The sequence below is a fragment of the Micromys minutus genome, assembly GCF_963924665.1.
Source record: "Micromys minutus genome assembly, chromosome: 26".
Taxonomy (NCBI): domain Eukaryota; kingdom Metazoa; phylum Chordata; class Mammalia; order Rodentia; family Muridae; genus Micromys; species Micromys minutus.
Window position 1 is genome coordinate 30,636,880 of NC_137961.1, and position 24,549 is coordinate 30,661,428.

The 24,549-nt window shown below is 38.6% G+C and overlaps 1 protein-coding gene across 2 annotated transcripts in view; it reads left to right on the forward strand.

Annotated features, from left to right (window-relative positions):
• EPHA7 (EPH receptor A7) overlaps positions 1-24,549 on the forward strand; it is a 150,190-nt gene that overhangs the window by 35,326 nt on the left and 90,315 nt on the right. For both annotated transcript variants that reach the window (XM_080938611.1, XM_080938612.1), the window contains exons 4-5: positions 22,893-23,048; positions 23,824-24,159. In XM_080938611.1, the coding sequence (XP_080794737.1) occupies positions 22,893-23,048; positions 23,824-24,159 (492 nt within the window). The remainder of the gene's footprint in view (positions 1-22,892; positions 23,049-23,823; positions 24,160-24,549) is intronic.

Sequence of the window (24,549 nt, forward strand, 5' to 3'; positions counted from 1 at the left end):
AGGAGTGATTCGAAATGTCACGAAAAGTATTGATACAAATCACATTCTTTTATAGCCTTTGCTTAGGCTCATGGTAGCTGCCCACCCTTTCTTCTCAAATTTAGGGATTCCTGGAATGCGTAATAATCTACAGTAAATAATTTCGTATATTTTCTTTCAAGTTCAGGATTTTTTTAAACGACTTTATTTTATAAAACAAAGATAAATGTACAGATTTTAAACATTTTTTGCTTAAAATTATACATTTTTGTCAGTACTGTTTTTTTCAGATATTAAAATAATTTTTACATAAAACTATGTGAATATATTTTTTAGTCAGTACTTGATTTTTTCAAAGGCTTGACAGTATGCACTGAAAACATAATAGTTACAATGAGCGTAAAGTACATGCAAAACAAAACGCAACATGGAAATAGTCAAAGTCTTCTTGTTTTGTAAATATTTTTTTTTGTTTTGTTTTCTTTATTTCTTGGACTTCATACAGTCTGTGAGTTGTTTCTGGGGGAGTGCAAGCCTCTGGGGTTAGCATCCCAATATCAGTGACTGCATATTATGTCTGTTCTTTTGTGACTGGGTTATCTCACTCAGGATGATATTCTCTAGATGCAGCCATTTTCTTAAGAATTTGCTTAAGTCATTGTTTCTGGTGGCTGAGTAGTATTCCATTGTGTAAATGTACCACAATTTTTGTATCCATTCATCTTCTGAAGGACATTTGGGTTCTTTCCAGCTTCTGGCTATTATAAATAGAGCTGCTATGAACATTGTGGTGCATATATCTTTGTTGTGTATTAAAGTGTCTCTGGGGTATATGCCCAGAAGTGGAATAGCTGGGTCTTCAGGTAGTACTATATCCAATTTTCTGAGGTATCGCCAGACTAATTTCCAGAGTGGTTGTATTAGTTTGCAACCCCACCAACAGTGGAGAAGTGTTTCTCTTTCTCAGCATCCTCACCAGCATCTGCTGTCATCTGAGTTTTGGATCTTGGCCAATCTGACTGGTGTGAGGTGGAATCTCAGGGTTGTTTTGATTTGCATTTCCCTGATGGCTAAGGATGTGGAGCACTTCCTCAGGTGTTTCTCGGCCATTCGGTGTTCCTCGGCTGAGAACGTTTTGTTTAGCTCTGTACCCCATTTTTTAATAGGGTTATTTGATTCTCTGGTGTCTAGCTTTTTGAGTTCCTTGTACACCTTGGATATTAGGCCTCTATCTGATGTGGAGTTGGTAAAGATCTTTTCCCATTCTGTTGGTTGCCATTTTGTTTTCTTGACAATGTCCTTAGTCTTACAGAAACTTTGCAATCTCATTAAGTCCCATTTGTCAAGTTCAGGATTTCTAACATTGCAGTTTTGTATGTTTGACCTGGGCTACCAAGGACAGGGGCGTGTAGAAGAAAGAACCTGAATGAATGTCAGAGTAGCCGTTATGGTCCTTCGGGATTAATAGAAACCCGCAGTAAAATCGTACAAACCCTTGCCACGTATTGTTTCCAAACAGGATGTCATTGTGCTTCCAGACACGTTCTAAACAACAACAGCAACAACAACAAAAACGTTTAGGAAGCATTGCCTGACAGCAGCTAAAATAAATGCAAGAGACTTGGGGACATGCAGTCACCTTCTTCGGAACCTTTAATAGTTACAGGGGAAATTTAAAGACCACCTGCCATGTTGAATTTTGTAACTGTGAGTGATGCAGAAAGGCTTGCCAGTACATTCATGAGTAACTGGGAAGAAAAGAGGGGCTTTATATGGTAACATGGACCTTCAGATGAAGTTTAAAGACAAGGCGCTCCTTTACTGGGTGAAAGTTATCTGCTATATAGAAAGGCCCACTGAATGAAACATTTGTCCTCCAATTCCTTTTAATCTGCTCTGGGGCTCCGACTGTTACCTCACTTGGAATAATGTGCCAATTTTGTAGGGAGGAAGAGAATTGTATCTGTGTTTTGTTCCCTTGGCTTCTCGATGCACGTTTCCTTGAATTTCACAGTGCCTGCATATTCTTAGCAGCTCCCATTTCAGACTATCACTTTCTTGGAGTAAAGTGTAAGAACTGATATTCACGTCTACTTGGTGCAGAATATTCAAGAAATGCAATCCCAGTGAGAATACCACTTACTAATGGATATTTCTTTCCCCGGGCATCTTAAAGAATCTAGTTATGGAGTTTCAACCCTTTGGTGCCTTTCATTCTTTACCAAAAGACTTCATAAAGTGTCTGCTGTCCTGCAGGGTGGCTTATAGGACAGTGTTCTGTTTGCGTTGTTGGTAGTTGTTTTTAACAACTCAATTTTTCTTAGTCTACTTACAAGGATGTTCTTCCTCCATCAAAATATTGACTTTGTCTTCCAACACTTTGGAAGTATTGCACGGGTATCACGGGGTATTTAATTGGATTGGATTTGTTTGACCTTCATTCTTAACTTCCCTAAATTAAAGTTAAGAAGCAATTAAGCGGAATTGATATTTTTAAATGTTGCTGGAAACTGGAAGAAAAATTAATAACTTTGGCAAGGAATTCAGAGTCTCAGCACTAAAGGACAGCTTCAGTCGGTATGAGGATATATTCACACTAGCAAAACTGCACAGCTGTAAGCTGAGTTGCATGTTGCTGTGGAGTGTGCCCATTATAATTCCCAATCCAGGACTAGACCACCTGGCTACTAAAAGTTCACAGAAGCTCCCAAATTCAGAGTGTGTGTACAGAAAATGGAGGTAGGTTACTGAGAGCCTTACTAAAGCAACTTGGAGAACTGCTCTGAAGCCCTGTCCTCTGGCTCTTACCTCATTGTAGAGCATAGAGTGGCACTGGAGAGAACCTATTAATAGCTACCATTCCTTTGCCCTTGAAAGTTCAAATAAAATATATAATCATCTCCCATGTACACCCTTTGATTTCTCTCCAAACATTTGTCTTTTCAGAATAATCATAGTTAAAATATTACTTAAGATAATTACTTTAAAATGTATTCTTGTGAACTTCAGTGGGGTTTTTTTTTTTTTTAATAAGAATGTTTCGTCTACCTATTTCATCCAAAAGCCTAGTTCCATGCATGTAATGGGGGAATTGTGACCAGTAAGAAAAGCTAATCACAACATCCGAGTTAAGTTTGTAAACTGAGGATAGTGTTCATATTCCTTGATGGGAAAGTGAGGATGATATTTTGGTCTAACTTAGAGCTGATAATGTAAAGATTGTAAGGCTACTTGGGAGATGGAACTGAATTTAAAAAATAGGTTCTAGAGGAAACCACAACTTGTGTGTTTCATGTGTCTTTTAAACTTCTGGAATGGACTCACATTTAGAGTGCAGCGACATACACTCTGCTTACATGTTCTGTGTTTATATTCAGAATACAGTACCGGGCAATTTCAATCTAGCGGTACCTCGAAATATCATGTTCCTCTGCTTATATTATTTGTATATTTTATGGCGCTGATGATTTAATGTGGGATCTTTCCCTGGCTAGGCAAGCCGTCTTCTCCTCAGCTACATGCATCCGTATTTTCTTGTGTTATTTAGAGTGATTAAATATTTGAGTTTGGTTTTATGCTCAGTCTATATGTGTATACTTTGTCTGCGTTGCTCTACGGAATTACCTGTCAGTAAGCAAATGTGCTATGTCATGTTTTAGAAAATTTCCTCTTAGAAAGTAGACACTGGATTGTATAATAAACAAAGAAATGTAGGACTCTGGGCCCAGTCCAGAAACAGGAGGCAGAATCCAGTATTCTAGATCCAGAAGTACGAGATTTTACCAGAATAATAAATGGGTATAGAAATAAATGCCTGGTTTCTAAACTGAATTTTATCCCAAAGTTGTGCAGTTCCTTCATGTCTGAGTCCGGGCTCTCACAGTGCACAATCATATGTTGCCTGACACTGTAAGATCTAGTTTACTGTTAAGTCAAGTAATTTTTATTCGAATTCACAGTTATGTGATGTGCGCTTGAAAAGCTTACATGCTGAAGACAGAGAAGAACTTAGAATTGTAGTGCTCTTTCTCGGGCACTGAGTGCCCTCCACTGTTAGACTAGCCACTGTAGCTTCTGCTCTTAGACTAGCCACTGTAGCTTCTGTTCTTTGCCATCTTCTGCCCGCATGAAGTTTTGCAATGTTTTTCTCCTTTCTCTATTTTCTTTTCTTCTGCTAACAATTATTAAAAGGCACGAATCACATACTACTTCTATTAGAATAAAACACAATCTGGACTCCTCTTGTCCCCTATTCTTCTGGCTTCTTGCTTTGCCTAAACTTTTATTCACCTCCTTGGTCATTGCTCCATGGCCTTTGGTAGGCTGGTCTTTACACTGTGTTTGGTTTGTTTGCCTGTTGTTTTTAATTCTTTTCTTGACTATCATTTACTTATTTTCTGGTTTAGCTTCCACCAGAGCAAAGCCCACTATGGTGTTCCTGCAGCAATCACCCTTTGTAACACATAAAGCAGTGTTAGAACTGTGTGTTTGACAGCTGAGTGTGTGCAGAAAGAGGACTCTTCCCAGTAGTGACTCTGGCTGTCTTACTACTGGAGAAGCTTTATAATAATGTAAACGATTAGCAAATTACCAAAATAATTAGGAAAATACTCGCATGGTAGTTGCACTTCATGAAGGGACATCTTGAGGATTTTAAAAGAATAATGGAAAGAAATCATTTAAGTCAGTATTGAAAATGGAGTAGAGAATGCATCGTCTGTTATTGAAGAAATGTTGAGTTCTAAGGCTTTTTTCCTTCTTATTTCTTTCAGAATTTGAAACAGAAGATAGAGTTATAATGTAAGGTGGTAGCATAAATGGCCATGGGCTGAAAAATGGCTCCATTGTAACAGTGCTTGCCTAACAGATATAAGAACGTGAATTCAGCCATAAGAAAGCACACAGACGAAAGGCAGATGTGTTAGCCTATACTTGTAATTCCAGGGCTTGGGAGGCAGAGGCAGCTGGACTGTGGGCCTTGGGGCTCAGAGAGCGGGCGTGGCCTGATTATCAGTTGACAAGCTTTGAGTTTCCTGTCTCCCTCTCTCAACCACAAGATGGGGGAAAGCACCAATGTATGAAGCCAGTTGGTGGCTCAGTTTCTAGGAGCTCCTTGAGTCTGGTTAATTTACACTGTTGTTCTTCCTATGGGGTTGCTTTCCCCTTCAGCTCCTTCAGTCCTTTCCCTACTCTGCCAAAGAGGTCCCCGACCTCGGTCTCAGTCAGCTGCTGGATGCCAGGGCTGGGGTGGGCTGTAGCACTGTCTCAGAGGTGGAGGAGACGGAAGATGGGCTGAAGAAATTTGGGAGCAGGGACCTAGCAGAGGCACCATTTTGGATGTAAATAAATAAAATAATCACTTTTAAAAATCAATTAAAATAAGAAAAACACTGGGGGTTTCTCTGTCATCGAGCAGCATTTCCAGCAGGATTTATTTTTAAGCAGATAATCTGGGTACCGAGAAGATAAGCTTACCTTTCCTAAGAATATTCTGCTGTTTTCGTTGATTTAATATTTTTGAAAATTCAGTCCTGGCCCTTGGTTGCTTGGTCCGTGAGCACTGGGTTTCACGTCCATGCAGGTAGCTTCCTGGCTGACATGAAACTGATGCCCGGAGACGGTGAAGATGGATCGCTAAACAGTGGTATATTGGGAAACAATGTATGAAAGATACTCTTGCTGCACTAAGTTTTTATTTCCCTAGTATAAGGAAGAATATCTTTCATGCCCCATTGCCAAAACCAGTGCAGTTATAGACGTTTCAAGGCACTTTTGGAATTACCCTGCAAAGAAACTATGTCAGCGGAAGAGTTCCCGGGCTCTCTTCCTTCATGGTAATTAGACTGCAAAGGATAATTACTCTCAAGTATTGTCAGGAATGTAGGATTGTTAAGGATGGTGGCTGGCTTGTCTTAGGTAAAATACAAGCGCATCTTTGAAATTGAGGAGATGAGGCAAACTTAAGATAAGCAAGGTAAGGAGGTTGTCGATGATTTTAGATCAGGGGTCTCAACTTTCCTAATCACGTGAACTTTAATACGGTTTCTCATGGTGTGCTGACCCCCAGCCATAAAATTATTTCATTGCTGCTTCGTTACTGTAATTTTGCTGCTGTTATGAATCGTAATGTAAATTGGTCAGGACCCATACATTGAAAACCAGTAGAGTCTACTTCAAGCGTGCAGTGAAGAGGTACAGAAATATGCCTGCATATCTGATGCAGGCGGGATCAGAGCAGAGCGTTAAGGTGCTCCTGAGTCTCCTGAAATGCAAAACTGCTGCCATTGTACCTTGAGGCTGTGTTACCTGGTTCCTTCTGGTGACTGTGTCCTTATTCTCTGGTATGTGGCCCTCTCTCAAAATTTTATCTTTATTTTACTATTTATAGCAAGATAATGCCTTCCTCCTATTTTTGTCTGTTCTCCACCACACCATTTATAATAAATTGTTTCGATGAAGACATCTGTGAGCATGCTGGCAAAGACAGACAATGATGCCTAAAACCCTAGAATAGTTATCTTCTTATTTGCCTTTTGTATCCTGGAAAGAAAATAATGCAAGCTTTTCTTTTCATTAGTATTTAGAGAAAAAAAAACATATTTTCCAACACTGTATGGAAAATAGAATGATCCAAATTTTCCATCTATCATCAATTTTAAAAAGCAAGCTTTTATTCTTCTCTCATACATTAAACAAAGGGACCAGTTTCCACTCCCTCCTCTCTTGCCAGTCCCTCCCCCAACTCCCTTCTCACCCAAGTGAACCTTTTCCTGTTTCTATTAAAAGACAAAGCAAAACAGTCAAACTCAAGGGGGAGAGACAGAGACACAGAGACAGGCAGACAGAGAGGGAGGAAGGAGGGAGAGAGGGAGGAAGGGAGGGAGGGGGGAGAGTGCAAGTCCACAAGCCTCCTCGGGATATTGGATATCAACCAAAGCACAATAAGACTGGGCACAAATCCACACATGACAAGAAGCCAACACAGTAGGAAGAAAAGGGTCCCAAGGACAGTCTAACAAATCAGAGACACCCTAACTCCCACTTTTAGAGGTGCCACAAGAACACCAAACTACACCACCATAACATATACAGACGAGCTAGGTCAGGCACATGCAGGGTCTGGTTTTGGCGATTCAGTGACTCTCTACGAGCCCTGCTTAGTTGATTTTGTAGGTCATGTATTCCTGATGTCCCTAAACCCCTTTCATCCTACAATTCTTCTCCCCCCCATTCTGGGGGGTCCCCCTGTCTCTGTTGTGGGTTTCTGCATGTGTTGTTCCTCTGTTGCTATTACCCATCATTCTTAAGAGCAACTAAGAAACTGAGCTGATTGAAGTACAAGTTGTGTTCTCACAAAAAGTCATTGATTGTTTTCTTTCTACTGGTTTTCTATATGATACTGGAGTATTTCAAGAGTTTTAAATCTCTAAAATTGTTCACACTTTGTTATGCTAATTGTTTTTAGCAATGTGTGGCAAGTTATATTAATTTAAACGTGTGTTTAGCTTCTTTTATCCACTGTGGAATAATTGATAGAATTGTTCCACTGACAATATCACAGTGTATTAGGCCAAGTAATTTTGGTCATGACAAATAAAATCTCATGAAAACAGAAGAGATAGTGAGTGAAATTTCATAAACTTTAAAAAATGAATTTGCTGTTATTAAAAGAATTCAATTAGTATATATTAAAACTACTAAAAAGGCTTAAGTTGTACTTTAATTTGGTACATGATTTATATACCTAATTAAGCAGAATGCTTACAAGAATAGAAATATATGTATATGTTATACATTATTATATAGTGTGTACTTTTATTTCATACATCAAAAAATATCTTTGGAGAATAGGATGAATCCTAAGCCAGGAACACAAACTGTACATTATCATTAAAACATCATATTAAGTCACATAATGCCATGTGAGAGTTGTATGTGTTCAGCCGCCTGCAAACAAGACCATGGTAATGCAAGGCTGTGGCAAGAATGAGAACCTATTCCAACCTGTTTCGGGAGTAATGCTAAGTAGCAGAAGGATGGCTAAATGTAGGTCAGTAAGGCAAGGCATCCCGTTCTTCCAGCATGGGTTGAAGAAGTCAAGTGTTCTGCTTCATAAAACAACCCTAAAACTGTGTTTTCTCATTTGACCCATTTGATTTTTTTGGTTCTTTTCCCCTCCCTTTTTATCTGTCTTTATCTCATCTTTGTCTCTGTCTCTGTCTTATCTCTGTTTCGGTCTCATCTCTGTCTCTTTATCTGTCTGCCTCTTTATCTCTGTCGGTTTGCCTCTGTGTCTCTCTGTCTATCTCTCTCTGTCTCTCTCTCTTCCTGTCTCTGTTTTTGAGACATGGCCTTACTCTTTCTCTCTTTAGTTTTCTCCTGAGTGCTGAGGTTGAACAATGTGTGCCACTGAGCCTGGCTGGCCGACTCTTTAAATAGATTTCATGCATCAAACCTTTTGATATAAAGAAAGAGTTGATAATGATTACTCATAAAGGTCTCTGTTAACTTTAGTTTTTGCCTTTTGGTATCAAAGTAAAATGTAATTTTTAGTATAATAATAAAATTAAGTATAATATATACTACATATAATATATGTCAAGAACTATCTATTCTTCTGTATACTTATATATTATTTTTATCTATAACAGCTGTTTTAGTAGAAAATATTATATGTGGCCTCTTCAGCTGTTTTGGCTGTCTTTTTAATACATGTATTAGCTGAGTAAGATGTGTGTGATAATTCATAAGAGACCAGTCTTGAGAAATTTGCAGAGGTCTTGGGCTTATACCAGTATTTATGTGGGTTCTATGTTTAATAGATGTTAATAAATTTGCATTGTAGAGATAAGGATGCAGTCAGTATATAAACATATGTAAATATTAAACTTTCTTCGTGGAAAGAGGAATGTTCAACTAACCAAACATATGACAATTTACTTATTAGAGCTTAAAGCACAGGGCCATGCAGTGAACTGCATGGAAACATTCATGGGCGAACAGAAAACTTTGAAAGTTGGGAAACACTCCATGACGGCTGAGTGACTTAGTAACTTAGACGGGCATCTTATAAGGCCAGTGTTTCATGCTGATAACAAAAACAATATGTCTTATTTGTACGACATTATTTTCTGAACTAGAGCTTTGTGAAATATTTTAAACACTCAACACTGTTTATATAAAAAGAGGAATTTAAGTCTGGAAATCAAAGAACTTAGCAACCTTTATTGACATCATGTCTAGACATAGTCCTTTAACGTCCATAGCTTGAAAGGATTCACCCTCTACCCTATTTCTTAAGAACTTTATTTAAAATCTCCTAATTTAAACTGCAAAATAATCCTGTCAGAAACGGTAGAGGGAATGTCTGTATTCTCATAAGTTTGTGATGTTTTCCCTCCTCTTAACATCTGGTTTTCCCTTTGTCTTAGCCACTGGTGATATGTTCACTACAGTGAGATCAAAGCAGCCATGGGAAGTGGCTACTATTAAACCCTCATTTCCCCGTAATGTACACTCAGTCACAAAGTGCCTATTTCAGAATTGCATCACACTCAATTCTTTTTTTTCCCCCTAAAATTACGAGGTACCTTATCATTTACCCCTTGGCCTGTATAGATGCTGTTTGTTTAGGTATAGTTATTCATTTCTGGTTTTGATTTTTGGATGAACATTGACTCAAAAGCATAATTCAGCTTGCGTTGAACAAAATCTATTTGAAAATGTTTACTAGACCCATACCACCATTCCACAGCCTCTGCCTGAGAGAAATTTGTACTTATATTCTATCATGGACGTTTTATCTTCACCTCTTCAGGACTTGACTGACTTAACTGCTTTTAACTGTCTTCTCTCTTCTGGTTAGTACCGGTGGTCATTTCCATATTTGGGGTCCTCTTTAGATTGTTTTCATAGTAAAGTATTAAGCTCTTTATCCATAACACTGTTTTATAGCGCCATTAGCACTGAGATTAAATGAGTTCTTCTATCCATTTTTCCTTTTAATTATAATCATGATTGATACGTTTCTCATTCAGATGCATACAGTGTACACTATTGTCCTTTCCCAGGAGACAACCTGTCAGTTCTTCAGGTTCTTTCCACCTCTGTGTCCGCGTTGAGCACAGTGCCTTGCAGAGCTAGCCGTTCCCTTTGGTGAGGTTGGAGTATTTTATAGCTCTATGCCATCCTGGTTCAAGTGTAAGCCTGCAAAAGACGAATTAGCCTATAGACATGTAAATAGGTTTAGCCCACACACGTTTTGTCATATGTGTATTATAGGCCAAAGATCAAATTAATTGCTTTACTCCAGATACATAATGGTAAAAATACAAATATATAAATGGGCAAATTGATGTGTGTGTGTGTGTGTGTGTGTGTGTGTGTGTGTGTGTGTGTGCCTATAGTCAGTGGTAACAAAAGATGGAATGTCCCATTGTATTTAAATTAGCCTTTGTTCACTCTACAATAATTGTTTTAAAGAGAGTCAGTAAGAAATAAATCAAAAGGGTTTCCATAACAAAGGGCTTCAGTGATATTTTGTAGATTCTAATAAAAGCCTTAATTATACAAATTTATTTTAATAGTGGCCTGTCTTGTTCCAAGTTTCCATACAAAAAATGAAATTTTTATGTACTTACTGTGTGTCAATGCTAGGTAATCTAAAAATGAGATGATTTTCCCCTCACATTTGGATGTGTTATATTTGTGGGAACATCGTCTTTTTAAGAAACCCAGAGCCCAGGAAAGGCATTACTCTTTTACTATTTGGTTTTTAAATAGAACCCTGAGCCAGTAACATTTTTTTCTCACTTATGGTTTACAACTGAATTGTTCCCCTTTCTTGATTCCGCTCTCCCTTATTTAAAGATGCTCCAATTACATCCATAAAATGTTTTCCTTGTCATTCTCACACTTATTTATACTGTTGTATTAAACGTGTTTATGGAGTCATGTTAGCTAGTAATCACGTCAAACACATGCCCAGCTGCTGCTGTGCTGGTGTTGGTCAGGACAGTGTATCAGGGACTTCCATTAGAAGCAGAACCAGTGGCTGACTCCCTGCCAGAGGAATGTAGTTGATGTCTTCCTGACCACCAATCTGAATGTCACCTGCCAGTCCCATTGAGCGGACTTTTATGAACCATTTGGTTAAAAGGAGTCGGTGTAATAGACTTTGAAGGTTCTTGGTATTTATACTGGTGGGAAGAGCACTGATTCATTACTTACTGAGTGTAGGTTGTCCAGTGTGTGCTCCAAGGATGCAGGGGTACATAGGGCATAGTCCCACTATGAGCACTCACAGGGGAGGCGATGACACACACCTGAAGAACTCGTTTAGGCACAGTGAATCCCGGGATGTCGGTTAAGTTATACAGTGAGGTCTCAGAAAGCCTGAGGACAAAAGAAAGCCTGAGGAAAAACCATGACATGTTGCGTTTAAACCTATTTTAAACATGGTTGTTATTACTTTAACAAAGAATGCAGCAGTCAGGAGTACTTCTTTATGTATCCAACATATGTACTTTTAAAAAGCAAATGGGAACGATCACCTTCATGTACCTGTACTTTGCGCTTGCGAATAACGGTGGGTACAGAGAACATGGGAACTGAAAACAAAGGGGTCAGGTGTTTGCTAGGTGTGAAGATAAAACCATATATTGATTACCGAGTTTGCTATTACAGTGTCACAACTGTGAGATGCAGGCAGAGAACACTGACTGTCTCTCGTTTTATTGATCTCACAAATCTCCGTTGGTATGAGTTTGTGCCTATCTCCTTCCTTCTGTCCTTCCTTCTGTCCTTCCCTCCTTCCATTTCTCTTTTCAAAGTTTGTAGCTGCCTTTTTTTTTTTTGAAGAAAGAAATATCGAGCCAAGAAATATCACTTTTTGTAAAGATTTATTCTGCTTTTATTTCCTGGAACTAAGGATGAGGGAACCTCGCCACGATCCTGATGCATCTTTCTAAAATGTCCTGCTTCAGGGTAAATGTATTTCTTTATGATCTCCAGAAAATTTTCCCCTGACAAAACAGAAATGATTATTTATCTCTCCACATGTTCAAACGGCCTTAAACTGCTTCAGGGTGGTTCGCTTCACAAGGCTTAGCATTGGTCCACGTTTTATAACCAAGCAAATTAGGCAAACATAGACTCTAAAAATTAGCTGCAAAGATTGCTTTCAAGTGTGTTCTGTTGTGTTCATCGTTGAAATGATTCTAGCAAACTGATTATGAAAATCCCACACTGGACTTCTTTCCGTTCAAGGGTGTTCATTGAGAAATTGAGAAGAGGTCACTTTTCTCTTAACTGTGTATTCTGCCAGTGCTTTCTGTAAACATGTATAATCTAAATGCATCATGAAAAAACAAGCTGTTAATTCTGGCAATTTTTCTATGGAGCTAAAATATTTTTTTCTTAAAGCAAATTACAGATGTTTGTGTTTGTGTGCATTTCTTGTAGAGTTGAAATATGTATAAACTTGAGGTAATCAGCCCCTATAGATTATTGTGTGACTCTCAGAACCACCAAAAACCTCCTTGAAAACAAAGCCAGTAGCTGCCAGAAATAGCACTCCAGTTCAAATGTAAGTGACCAATAGTAGTCTTTACATGTGCTTTCAGCTCGACTATGTGCACGGCATAATATTCTCACTTCACACCGATGAAATGCTAGGTCTCTGGCAGCAAAGGAGACTTTGTTGTCTCTGTTCACAACTGAAGTCAGAGATAATTAGGCAGCTATAGAACACAGGTATCAAGGAACAGAATATATAATTTATAGAAGCCACTTCTAAAATTACTAAGATTTCTGTGCCCATAATATTATTTAATTGTCCACACCTTATAGAGCAGGTGGTCTGTGTGGTGACTGGTTAGTTTTAGAGGATATCATAGCTACTCTTCAGAGACAGCCTTCATCTCCATTGCCCGGCATAGTAGTGGATACACCATTGGCCCATGGGAATTATTCAGTTAGGGAACAAATCAGTTGGCTGTATTTGGCTAACCACTTTGATTTCTTTCCTTAATATGTGCACACCCATTAGCAGACATACATGACACTCATCAAATACAGACACTTGGATGGGATCAAACACTTTTGCAGAAACCGCCATTACAAAGTCACAATTGTTACCCATTCATTTTGTGTTTGTTCCACAGTGCCATGCCAAGTACTGTGGCTTATCTTTCATGTCACCATCTCTGCTAAGCCACAGCAATCTTGTGTGAGCTTCCTTTTTATACTGTAGACTAGAGAAATGGGCTCTACAAACAAAAGAAAGTATTTAAGCTCATATATAGTAAATGCAACAGAAACCATACTTGTATTGTGGGGACAAGGCACCTTGAATGCTCACCCTAGAGCCTAATATGTGTCTGGCATGTGCTCAACCCTGTGACAAACACCTAGGCCAAACTGACAACCACACTTCCTTTTAGCCATGAAAATAACAGCTAATGTAAAAATTATAATGTTAGCCCTTTAGACTGGTTTTTATTATTTATTCTCTCTCTCTCTCTCTCTCTCTCTCTCTCTCTCTCTCTCTCTCTCTCTCTCTCTCTGCCTGTGTGTGTGTGTGTGTGTGTTGTATGTGTGTGTGTGTTGTGGCACATGTGTAGGTATCAGGGGTCAACTTGGGCTCTGAGAGCTCAAACTCATCATTTAAAACTCAGCAGCATGTGCCTTTACCTGCTGAGGCCGTTTGCCGGTCCTAAAATACAAATATAATCCTTTGAGAAATATTTCTATAAAACTTAGTACATAATGTGCACTGCTCTTTAAAAAGAGGAATTTTCATTCAGAAAAGTTAGATATTTTTGTGTATAGTCTATGTTGCCTGACCTTTCTTGGTATATTGTAATAAAAGGAATGAATAATATAAGAGAATTTGTAAGTTATATGGTAGATATTGTAATGAATGTAAGAAGAATATTTGAAAGTAAGTTTGGTTGGCTGTGTCATGAATGCTATAGTACAGTAAATTGTGCCCATGAATAGAATTTTTCTGGCTGTATGCAACCTCTTTGTTCCAGCCTATTGTTCACCTACACGTAGAAAAAAGTCATTTAGTGAATAACGGTAAAGTTGTATCTTAAATAAGACATACTACCTATTTACTACAGATTAATACATTTGAGTGTGCTAAACTAGCTGCCCCAATTTAAGGGCTTAGCCCACAAGAAAACCATTATAATAATACAGTTTACTATAGACTCTGAGTACATACAGGTAATATTCCTAAATTTTGGATTACTTTTTAGTGTAGTTACCAAACCTTGCTAGTAACTAATTTTAAACACATAAATGCGTGTATGTGCACATACACAAATACACACACAGACACACAGAGTGTGAGAGGGACAGAGGGATAGAGGGAGGGAGGGTGGGAGGGAGCGGGAAGGGAGAGATGGAATTGCTGTTTTAGTCTGAGACATATGGATAGAATTGAGTGGGACTCAAAGGTTAGGCTATGTTACTTTCAATATTTCTTCTTCATGGAGCAGAGTTTTGTTGTTGTTGTTGTTGTTGTTGTGATTTTAATGAGGTCTTTCTGCATTTTTATGTACAAGAATTCTAAATAGTGGCTCCAGAGAGCTAGATGTGATAGACTAGAAGACATGATAGGCAGCCAGGGACTGTAAGGGAAATTAATGTGCACATCCCAGACAGCCTTTCTCTTCCACGTTCTCGCTGGAAGACTGAGCAGATGCCCTGCATTTGCATCCAAACTTCTGTGATGTGCAGGGAGGAGGAAATAGAAATATTTATGGCTCGAAAGAACCCATTTCAATTCATCAGGTTTTTTGGTCACTTCGCAGTTAGACAAACTAGTGATGTGCTATCCTTAAACCCTTCCAAAGAGGTATGTGACATCATAAAAGTGAATTAAATAGGTCAACAAAGCCCACAAGTATTTTGTTCTTAATATTTTGGAGTTAAACACAAAGCAACAAAGGAAATTGAAAGCCACTGGTAAATGGCTTCCCCTCAAGTGAATTCTGTCATGGTCAAGTAAGATTTGAACACAGGTGTTTAAAATCGAATTCTCTTTCTCTGCATCGCATTACTTCTCTGTCATGGTCCAGCATTTAGAAAGGAAAATAAAGAAGACAAAAGCAACTAGAACATTTCAACCATACTTTTTAATTCTATCTTTCTACCATTTTGATAATGACACTCTAATCACACCGGTATTCTGGTAAAAGAATGCTTAACCATTGCAACTGAGCAAAGGTATCACATCCAAATTGATAATTCCGTTGAAAATACTTTACCTGCAGATCTGTTTCATTTCACACTATATATTTTAAAAGGAAAGCTCCCAAGGCTTTATTGTTTTCAATTCCACCTTCTAACATACATACATTAAATACTCAATTAAATAGCCAAAATAAATAACAGACATTCATGCACTTACTAAAATCCCTGCAATGAATAATTCTTTTCAGTCTTAAAACTCTGAAATTGTTTCCAGACACTTAAGTACCTGCTCTCCTCGTTCATGGTCTCTTTTCGACATCCTTGCAAGTAGTTATAGGGGAAATGTGGATGGTGCTTCCCAGACCGTAATGTACTCATTACATCATGTTGGTCTGATCTTCCCTGCCCGCTGTTCATGCTCAATGTAAAAAACCATAGCCTATCACTGACAGGAGGTCTGGATTCCAGGCTGACTTTTGTAATTATTCCCACTGCGGGCCTGTCAATAGGATTAAAATACAGATTCTGGATCCGTCTCTTCCAGATGAGGTCAGCACACTGAGCGAGGGGAGAAGTGTTTCTGCAAGCTCTGCTTCCCCTCAGCCTTATGGAAGCAAAGATATTAACGTGACACAAATATTTGAAAGCTCCTATGGAAACAAACTCCCTGTCGTGAATTAAGCACAAATATCCATCTGCAATAAATAAAATGATGGTATTCATTAGAGGGCCGGCCATGTATGTACAGAGATTCCGAAATAATATTAAAGGCCAGAAAGTTTCAATTACAGAACAATCCTTTAGTTCATAATTAATAAACGCTTTGCAGCTGTGTTACTGTGGCCGGAAACATCTGCAAACCGTCATATTTAGCACACAGACACACACACAATTCCTTTAGAAAAAGTTCAGTTGTGCTTAAAATCACAGGTCTAGAAATGGAGTCGGACCTGAGGAAGAAGTATTCCATTTTATTCAATTACAACACAGAGAGCTGGAGTGTGGATCATGCAGGAACAGCGAACAACCTTTGCCTCACAAAGTAACAAGAGACTGTGCATGATGTGGTCAGTTACTCACTCAGAACCAGCTGTATCTGATGGAGCCAAGGTCTCTCCTGCAGTCAGACATTGCGGTTGGTGACTGAGCCCAGCAGAAGCTCCAACCTCACCTACTCAGTGTGTTTGAGATGAGTTTGGCTTATTATGAGACACCATAGCAAAACAAATGAGCAAAACCTAATATTATGAGATCATGACTAGGAATCTGGACTGTTGATAATTTCTTTTACATCACCAGTTTCTCCCCACATTAAGTCCTAAGCTACGCAGCTGTAAACTGCATGCTGAATGAACACATGGGGAAAGGGAATATGAAGTTTTAGTGATTTGCTAGTGATTTCTTAATATGAATTATTTATAAAGGTTTGCATATAGAGCATATTTGTTGAAAAAGAATTCATATGAGCAGTTAAATCTTTGTACTTTTCCTAAGTTTGCCTGCTGAAACATTTAGATATGAAGTAATATTAGTATTGGACTTTATAATCAAAGCTATAATGCAAAACAGTTCATAGACCATGTAGAGTAACTGTTGCAGGTCAGAACTGAAGTCTTCCAGATAGTCATAACCACAGCACATTGCTCTTAGGCCATTGGCCTCACCACTGCCATGAAGCACCTCCCACTACCAGCACCCGCTTCTGCTTGTTGCTCTTCCCAGTGGCCATAAATCAACATCTGTGATTAGACACTTGCCTGCTTTGGATATTTCACATAAACGGATTCACATATGTAATAGTCAGTAGCTTTGTTTTTGCATGACTCATGTTATTTGTACTTTCCTCTGTGTCAGTATTTAGTTTTTTTTTTTTTTTTTTTTTTTTTTAAATAAACATATAAAGTCCCATTACATTTCATGGTAACAGCGCGTTCCCTGGTGGAGGAGCTGTCACACACTCACGGTCACAGTCGAGTCATTCTCTCTAGTTTTCATTTCCTCTGTTTTGTTGCCACTTTCCTCCTGGTGCCTTTGAAACATTCAGTTTTACTTTTCCGTTTATCCCGTGGAAATGTTATCCCCCAATCACATCTACCTCAGGCCCCCGTCAGCTCCACCAGGTCCCCCCCTCATGTAATTTTCCCACCCCCATGCCTTTTCCAGCTCTTTTAAAATAGCCTTTTCAACGGTAGCCTTGTTCTTCAATGTAGATGTGTTTCATATGGTTTAATAGTCTTCTATAGTGACTAATCCTTTTATACATTCTTCTGTGTACCCATGAGCCTTCCTATATCTTCTGTAAGGAAATATTTATTTTTTGTGATTTCCTTCTGTGTGTTTAAATTTCATAATATGTATTTATATCTGGTCTCAACTGGACTGTAGGTGTATTTTAATTTTGTAAGAATTTTTTTTAAGTCTCATGGTTTGGGTAGCTTCTTTTAAATCATAATCTGATAATTGGAAGTAAGAGTATTTTTTTTCTTGTGCATCTTACATGAAGATCTATAATTTTAAAAGCAACATAGGACCTTCAGAATTCTGGTCATGAATATATGAGTTACTTTAGAACACAAAAATGTACAATATGAGCAAATTGTGACATACGTGAAACTGCCACAAATAAAATCCATTATGATTTTCAGTTTTCCTTGTGGTATATACATGTATTTGCATTATATGTGTAGAAACCTGAAGTCAATGGCTCACCATCCAGGATGGCTCTCCACTTCTTTAGTTTGAGATAGTGTTTCCTCCTAAACACAGAGCTTCAGAGTTTGGCTGGGCTGTCAGGCCAGCAAACTTCCTATGATCCTACTTACTTCACCTGCTAGCCCTGGCATCACAAATGAACGCCACTATGCCAGGCTTCTCAAGCCTACATGCTTGGTCAACAAACCCTCAAACCCGTCATTTCGTGTAGTGAATATCCAGTAATAATTTTAAAAACAGAAATATCTAGGTCCCAATCCGGATTTAAGAACTGGTACTTAGTAAAGGCATTTGTCTTTTCAAAACTCTCCAATGTACAGTCAGCATGAATATCCAAACTAGATACGGATTTCTAGTCAAAAGGTCAAGGATAATGCCAAGTATGGCTGATGTAGCTGGATGTACCCAGTCCCAGGCAGGAAGGCTTTCCTAACTATAGAGGATCCCAAACTTAGATGGATTGTATTAAGTGGATCTTTATGTATTTGTTTGTTCATTTATTTATTTCAATGTATTTTAAATGAAATAGAATTGCATTACTTTCTTTCTTCTTCCCAGGTACCCTGCCTCAGGTTAACCCATCAATCCCTCAAATTTATAACTTTCTGTACTCATATTTTTATTACTTACTTACTTACTTACACACACACACACACACACACACACACACACAAACACACAAACACACACACACACACACACACACACACCAGGGAGATAAAGAGAAAGAGAGAGAGATGTGGGAGGGAGGAGGGAGAGAGAGAGAGAGAGAAACAGAGACAGAGACAGAGAGACAGACAGAGAGAGAGAGAGAGACAGAGAGAGAGAGAGAGAGAAGGGGGCAGGGGTGGGGAGATAACCTGCTGAATCTAGTTCTGTTGGTGCTATGTTCAAGGCTGATAACTAAGCTTGGATAATCAATAAGGATGCTCAACTCTGGGGCAGGTAGATTTTCTTTCTCCGATCATCTTCTGGAATTTCTTTGCAGTGGAACGGCATGGAATTTCCTCCTTCCACTTTACCCTGATCTCCAGTCTTGTTTATGAACTACATAATTAGATAGGAAATTCCCCAGATTTACCTCTATGGGTTATAAACTAAAAGAACCTAACCCTGTCTTGATATTTAAACACTGGTGTAAAAGGGAGAAGAGCCATTTTAGCTTATTGCTTAGCCTGGAGCAGGGTGAAGGATGCTGAGTGTTATTGTGTGGACTTAAGGAATGTTCATTTAGAGCATGCATTCCTTCACACAGAGCTCCGATTGTTCTGCTGACTACGTTAGACAGAAATCAACTTGGAGGCCAGGTCCTCATTGCTCTAACACCTGGAATCCAGGGAAGGCAACGGTGGTAATGTGATTAGTAGGAACTGCCGAAGAAGAACCAAATACAGAGCTTTAGAATCAACTCTCTTAACTACTTTTTGCAGTTGGAAGTTAGGTCCATTAATACTTTCCTTGTGTGATTATTTTATAACTGGTAAACCTGACTGCCTTTTTGTGCTTGCTTAAGGAATTTGAGTTGTAAATATTATTTGAATAAGTTTACTATATCGAAGGGTATGTTGTCATTAAGAATAATTGAATGTTAACGTCTAGTTATTTCATGGCAGCAAACAAAAAGAAATGTTCTTGTATGCTATCATAAAATTTTGTAGATATAACAGAGAAAATTCTTGTAGTCTAGTATATGGAACTTTCATGGTTTCTTTCTTCATGTGGTTTTCTGTTTAAGGAACAGACAAAATAAACAAAACTCAAGAAAGAAAAAAATGAGTTAGGACAGCAAAGTTATTTTTTCATTAACTTCTCAAGGTTGGAAAGGTCAGTCAAAAGAATCAAATTCAGGGCTTTGCCATAACACAGAAAACTATTGTTAAAACTTATAGGTGAGATTTTTTTATATAGTCAATTAAATATTTGGAGCAATTTTTACACATAACCCCATTCTCTATGAGTGCAACAGTACGCTACATTTAAACCTATGTTCAGTTACAAAATGTGAAGTCTTCAACAGGAAGGACATTAGGTTGGTTTGTTTCTTATTGGAACTATTTTTCCATAGGACTGAACACCACTAAAGGTTGCTTTGAATTTATGTTTCATGGAGAAAATTTAGATATAAAACAAAAGAAGACAAATTTAAGTGGTTATTTCACGGTTCCTATAAAGTTTTTCTTATACAATCCATACTTCTGTGTACAGATGATGTACCTTTGTGCATTTGCATGTGTTTACCAATGAAGCTTCTCCTAGTGCGTTTTAGAAAACCACCTGCACTTTCAGAAGGAAAAGTTGCCAGCGTTCTTGTGCAGCCATTTTGTAGTAGTTGGGAGACTGAATTCTGTTTCATGTTCATTCTAGATTAGGCCACTTTATAAGTTTTTCTCATTGAGTATCTGACTCTAGCTATTTTAACATAGATGTCTTATCTCAGTTTCTAATTTTAAGAACATCTGCTACTTCCTTCCCAAGGATTTTACCACCCACTTGCTCACTGTTATCTCCAGATATAAAGGTTCTGTTTTTACGTGGTGCTCTTGTTTTTATGTTAATAGCCTTCTTCTAAAGAATTGGTACTTACTCTTAATAACTCTAAATTGATAGTTTCCTTGGAGGTTAAAAAAAACTTACTTGTTACAACTTATAATTTTCAATGTTACACCCGGTACAACCAAATATTACTTCAAAGGAAAAAAATTACAAACATTTTTTCTCGTATTACCCTTATTTAATTATAGCCATGAAAGCATTTCATGATTGTGCAGCAGCAGAATTCATAGTGAAATTGAGATGGTCTATTTAATATCTTTCATTAAAATGTATTAGGATATTTTGTTACATAGACTTCTAAACCAAAATAATAGTAGTAACATAGTAGCAGTGCATAAACAAGATAATAAATATCTATTGAAAATTACAAAATTACTTAGAGTAACTAAAATTCTTGAGAGCTCCTGTAGTGAACAGCATACGGTTTTATGTGTGCAGACCTGTCTTCTAAATCCAGTTTTAACTTAGGCAAGTGGAATTATTTGAAGAATTCAGGTTACTTTTGCTTCAAATCTGTTTTCCCATCTGCTAAAAGGGAAATACAATTTAATGCAATTTGAAAGATGAGCTGCAAGGCTTTTAAATTTCTCAGCATTACATATCGTGGATGCACTCCCCAACATCCTGAGTGTTCATTACGAAATCTGCCTTCTAATGTGGAGTCTGATGGGGTTAGCAGAATGGGAGAAAAATTCGTAGGGATTCCACTAGTTAGCCTTAGCTTGTTACCTAAATATCAAGTCACAGTGCCACTGTGGGTCGAGTCATGCTTTTGCAAGCCACTATAGTCTGTTAAACATAAATGATATCAGTGACATGAAGAGATAGCCTCTGACATTTTTAAGCCTTGCTGTTTCAAGAAACAAAGCCTCCTCTGTGTTCTCCCATGGTATCTTTTACCCTTGTGTGCAGATGGGACACAAGACAAGATACAGTGGATATTAATAAAGTAACAGTGTTGTGTGAGGGAGAGGCTGAGAAGTTTAAACTAGACCCTCTTACTAGGGAACACCTTTAATAGGACAAGATCGAATCTGTGTGTCATTAATTTTGCTGTGACTTCATTTTGGAGCTGCCTGTTTTCTCTGTATATCTTGTGTCTTAATCGCTACTGAGCATACCTAAGGCTGCATTGTGTATCTTCGTCTGATATGATTGTTCCCATTTTCCATGTGTGGACTGCAGAACACAGTTGGGAGGACCAGCTTCTGGGGGCAGTAGTGAATCTTCCATTAAAAAGAGACTGCCATGCCCTGGACTATCTATCTGTCCTAATGCATCTATAAATTGTTACACTGTGTACAAAATATTGAACATGTAAACAAAAGCAACCAAGGACTCAAACTCATTGGCATCCAAGTAGGATAGTTCTCACTTTCCACTATCCAGGGAGTTAAATTTGAATTTTCTTTTTCTGAATGGCACACAGGAGAATAAACTAAACCTTCAGTTAAGAGATTAAGATTTTAGAGCTGGGCATGGTGGCACATGCCTTTTGTCCTAGCACTCGGAAGTCAGGGGTGCACCAATGTCTGTGAATTCAGGACCACCCTGGTCTACATTGTGAGTTCAAGGATACTCAGGACTACACACAGAGAGACCCCGTTTTTAAAGTACCACAATAAAAGATTAAAATTTTTAAGTTAGGTTTGCATATGGTATTTATTAACTCTTCTTTAAGATATAGCTCGGTTTGTTTTTCAGTAAAACTTAAAATTTTATTTTAATAAATATGAAGAATTTTTAATATGTAAAGAATGACGTTTAATATATTTAGTGGTATCTGAGTGCGTTACATAACCCCCTTGGGAAGTCACCTAAACATATAAACATCTAGGGCTCACTGCTGGCTGCCCAGAGCAACTGCTGGCTTCCTGACCATTAACCTTGCCTCCTCCCAGAACAGGAACATCATCCACCCCAGGTCACATCGGTCTTTCTCATTAATGATCCGTCATCTCCTACACTTTGCATTTAAGTATTTCTTTTAACAAAAGTGGTTCTATCGGGGGGAGAAGCCTGCTGTATGACTCACTGTCAAGTGTGCTACTCGAAGCTTGGAGACCCTGGAAATGTGCAGCAAAGCATTTCAGCCGTATCCAGATGAAAGCTTGTGTATCATTACTGAGGATGCGCAGTTCCAACGTCGATGTAAAGATGCTCTGTTTTTACTGGAGTCCGTCACCCGACTCTTCAGTTCTATTCAGCCTTGTACTGAGCCCAGCCGCAAGGGCAAGCTGTTTCTATTGTGTGCTTGTATTATTCTGGTTTAGAACGGATCATGGTTTACCCCTGTGGGAATCTATTAAAGCATACCTTAGGGTCATGGCAAGTTGATTTTTTTGCAAAAGAAATACAACCCCTCATTTCCCCCCATGAATATCCCCAGACGTAGCAGTACCGGTCCAGGTCTCCTTACTCAGCATCCCCTCTTTCCTCTCTAGCCTGTGGCCGCAGGTTCTACAAATCGTCCTCTCAGGATCTTCAGTGTTCTCGGTGCCCCACCCACAGTTTCTCTGACCGCGAAGGTTCATCGCGATGTGACTGCGAAGACGGTTACTACAGAGCCCCTTCTGACCCGCCGTACGTTGCATGCACGAGTAAGTTCACGCCAAAGAAAGAACGGCTCATCTCCTTTTCCCTTCTTGTAGCATTCCAGGGGGCATCACCCCGGCAGGCTTTAAGTTTGAAACGTTTCGGTTTTTAATATTTGTAAATTTTTCCGTGAGCAGATTCATTTGAGTAGTTATGTTAGTATAACTTTATTTCTCCACCTTTAAGAGGCATTCACTAATGTTTTTACACATGGTATTTCTTAGAGATCATTGCAAATTATTGGTCATCCAGTAAGTCGAATGTGACTAAATGTTTTCTGAATTAAAATCTTGGTGATAAACAAAACCCAGCCTTACATTTGGGCAATTTTAACTTAATGATCATTTGAGACACCCAAATAGAAAGCAAACTCACTCATTGCTATGTGTAACTCTTGAGCATATTAGGAAGGAACCCAGTGGGTTCAACGTAGAATGACTCAAAGGAAAACTATTTAAACAATCACATAGCTTTTTTTCTTGGGTGTGCTAACTTTCTTAAGTTCTTAGAAGAAATATTACGGATGGCTGTGGCAAATGAGAAAGACAGTTGCTATTCTGTTCTTGTTCAACGTAAATGGAAAATAAATAAAGCCTCTTCACAAGCGAAGTCATGGGGGACTTTTATAACTTCTCCAGTAACTCCCATTCAGCGCTTATGTGGAAGAAATCTCGTTAGCCATATTCTGTTTCCATATTCTACAGAGATGCTAGTGTTCACTATGTCTGAATACACCTTTCTTCTTTTGCCTACTTGTTTGTTTATTTTTGGCTTCCCAAGGGCCTCCCTCTGCACCCCAGAACCTTATTTTCAACATCAATCAAACGACCGTAAGTTTGGAATGGAGTCCTCCGGCTGACAACGGGGGACGAAACGATGTCACCTACAGGATACTGTGCAAGCGGTGCAGTTGGGAGCAGGGTGAATGTGTGCCGTGCGGAAGTAACATTGGATACATGCCCCAGCAGACAGGATTAGAGGACAGCTATGTCACTGTCGTGGACCTGCTTGCCCACGCAAATTACACTTTCGAAGTGGAAGCTGTCAATGGAGTTTCAGACTTAAGCAGATCCCAGAGGCTCTTCGCGGCTGTTAGCGTCACCACTGGCCAAGCAGGTATGTGCCATGTGTTTTTACTGACTTCATAATGTTGGGCGGTCTTAGTTAGTGGTTCTACGCGAGTGTTCCATTAACACCCCTACACAGATTTCAATGTTGCCAGCATTTTGATGATTTCACTTTTGCTTACTTCCCTTGTTGCTTATTAAATGACATGTATAGCAATTAATATCCCCATAGTCATAGCAGGGAAAATAAAGGTGCATTCGAAGCCAGTCTTAAAGGGCTGCACTTCGGACCATTTTGTTGACAGCTCTAAAAGAGGCATGAGCAACTTCATTAGGGTTTTTATTGCTGTGAAGAGACCATGGCCATGGTAACTCCTAAAAATGAAAACAGTTAGGAATGTCTTAAGGGTGCAGAGCTTCAGTCCATATTGTCATATTG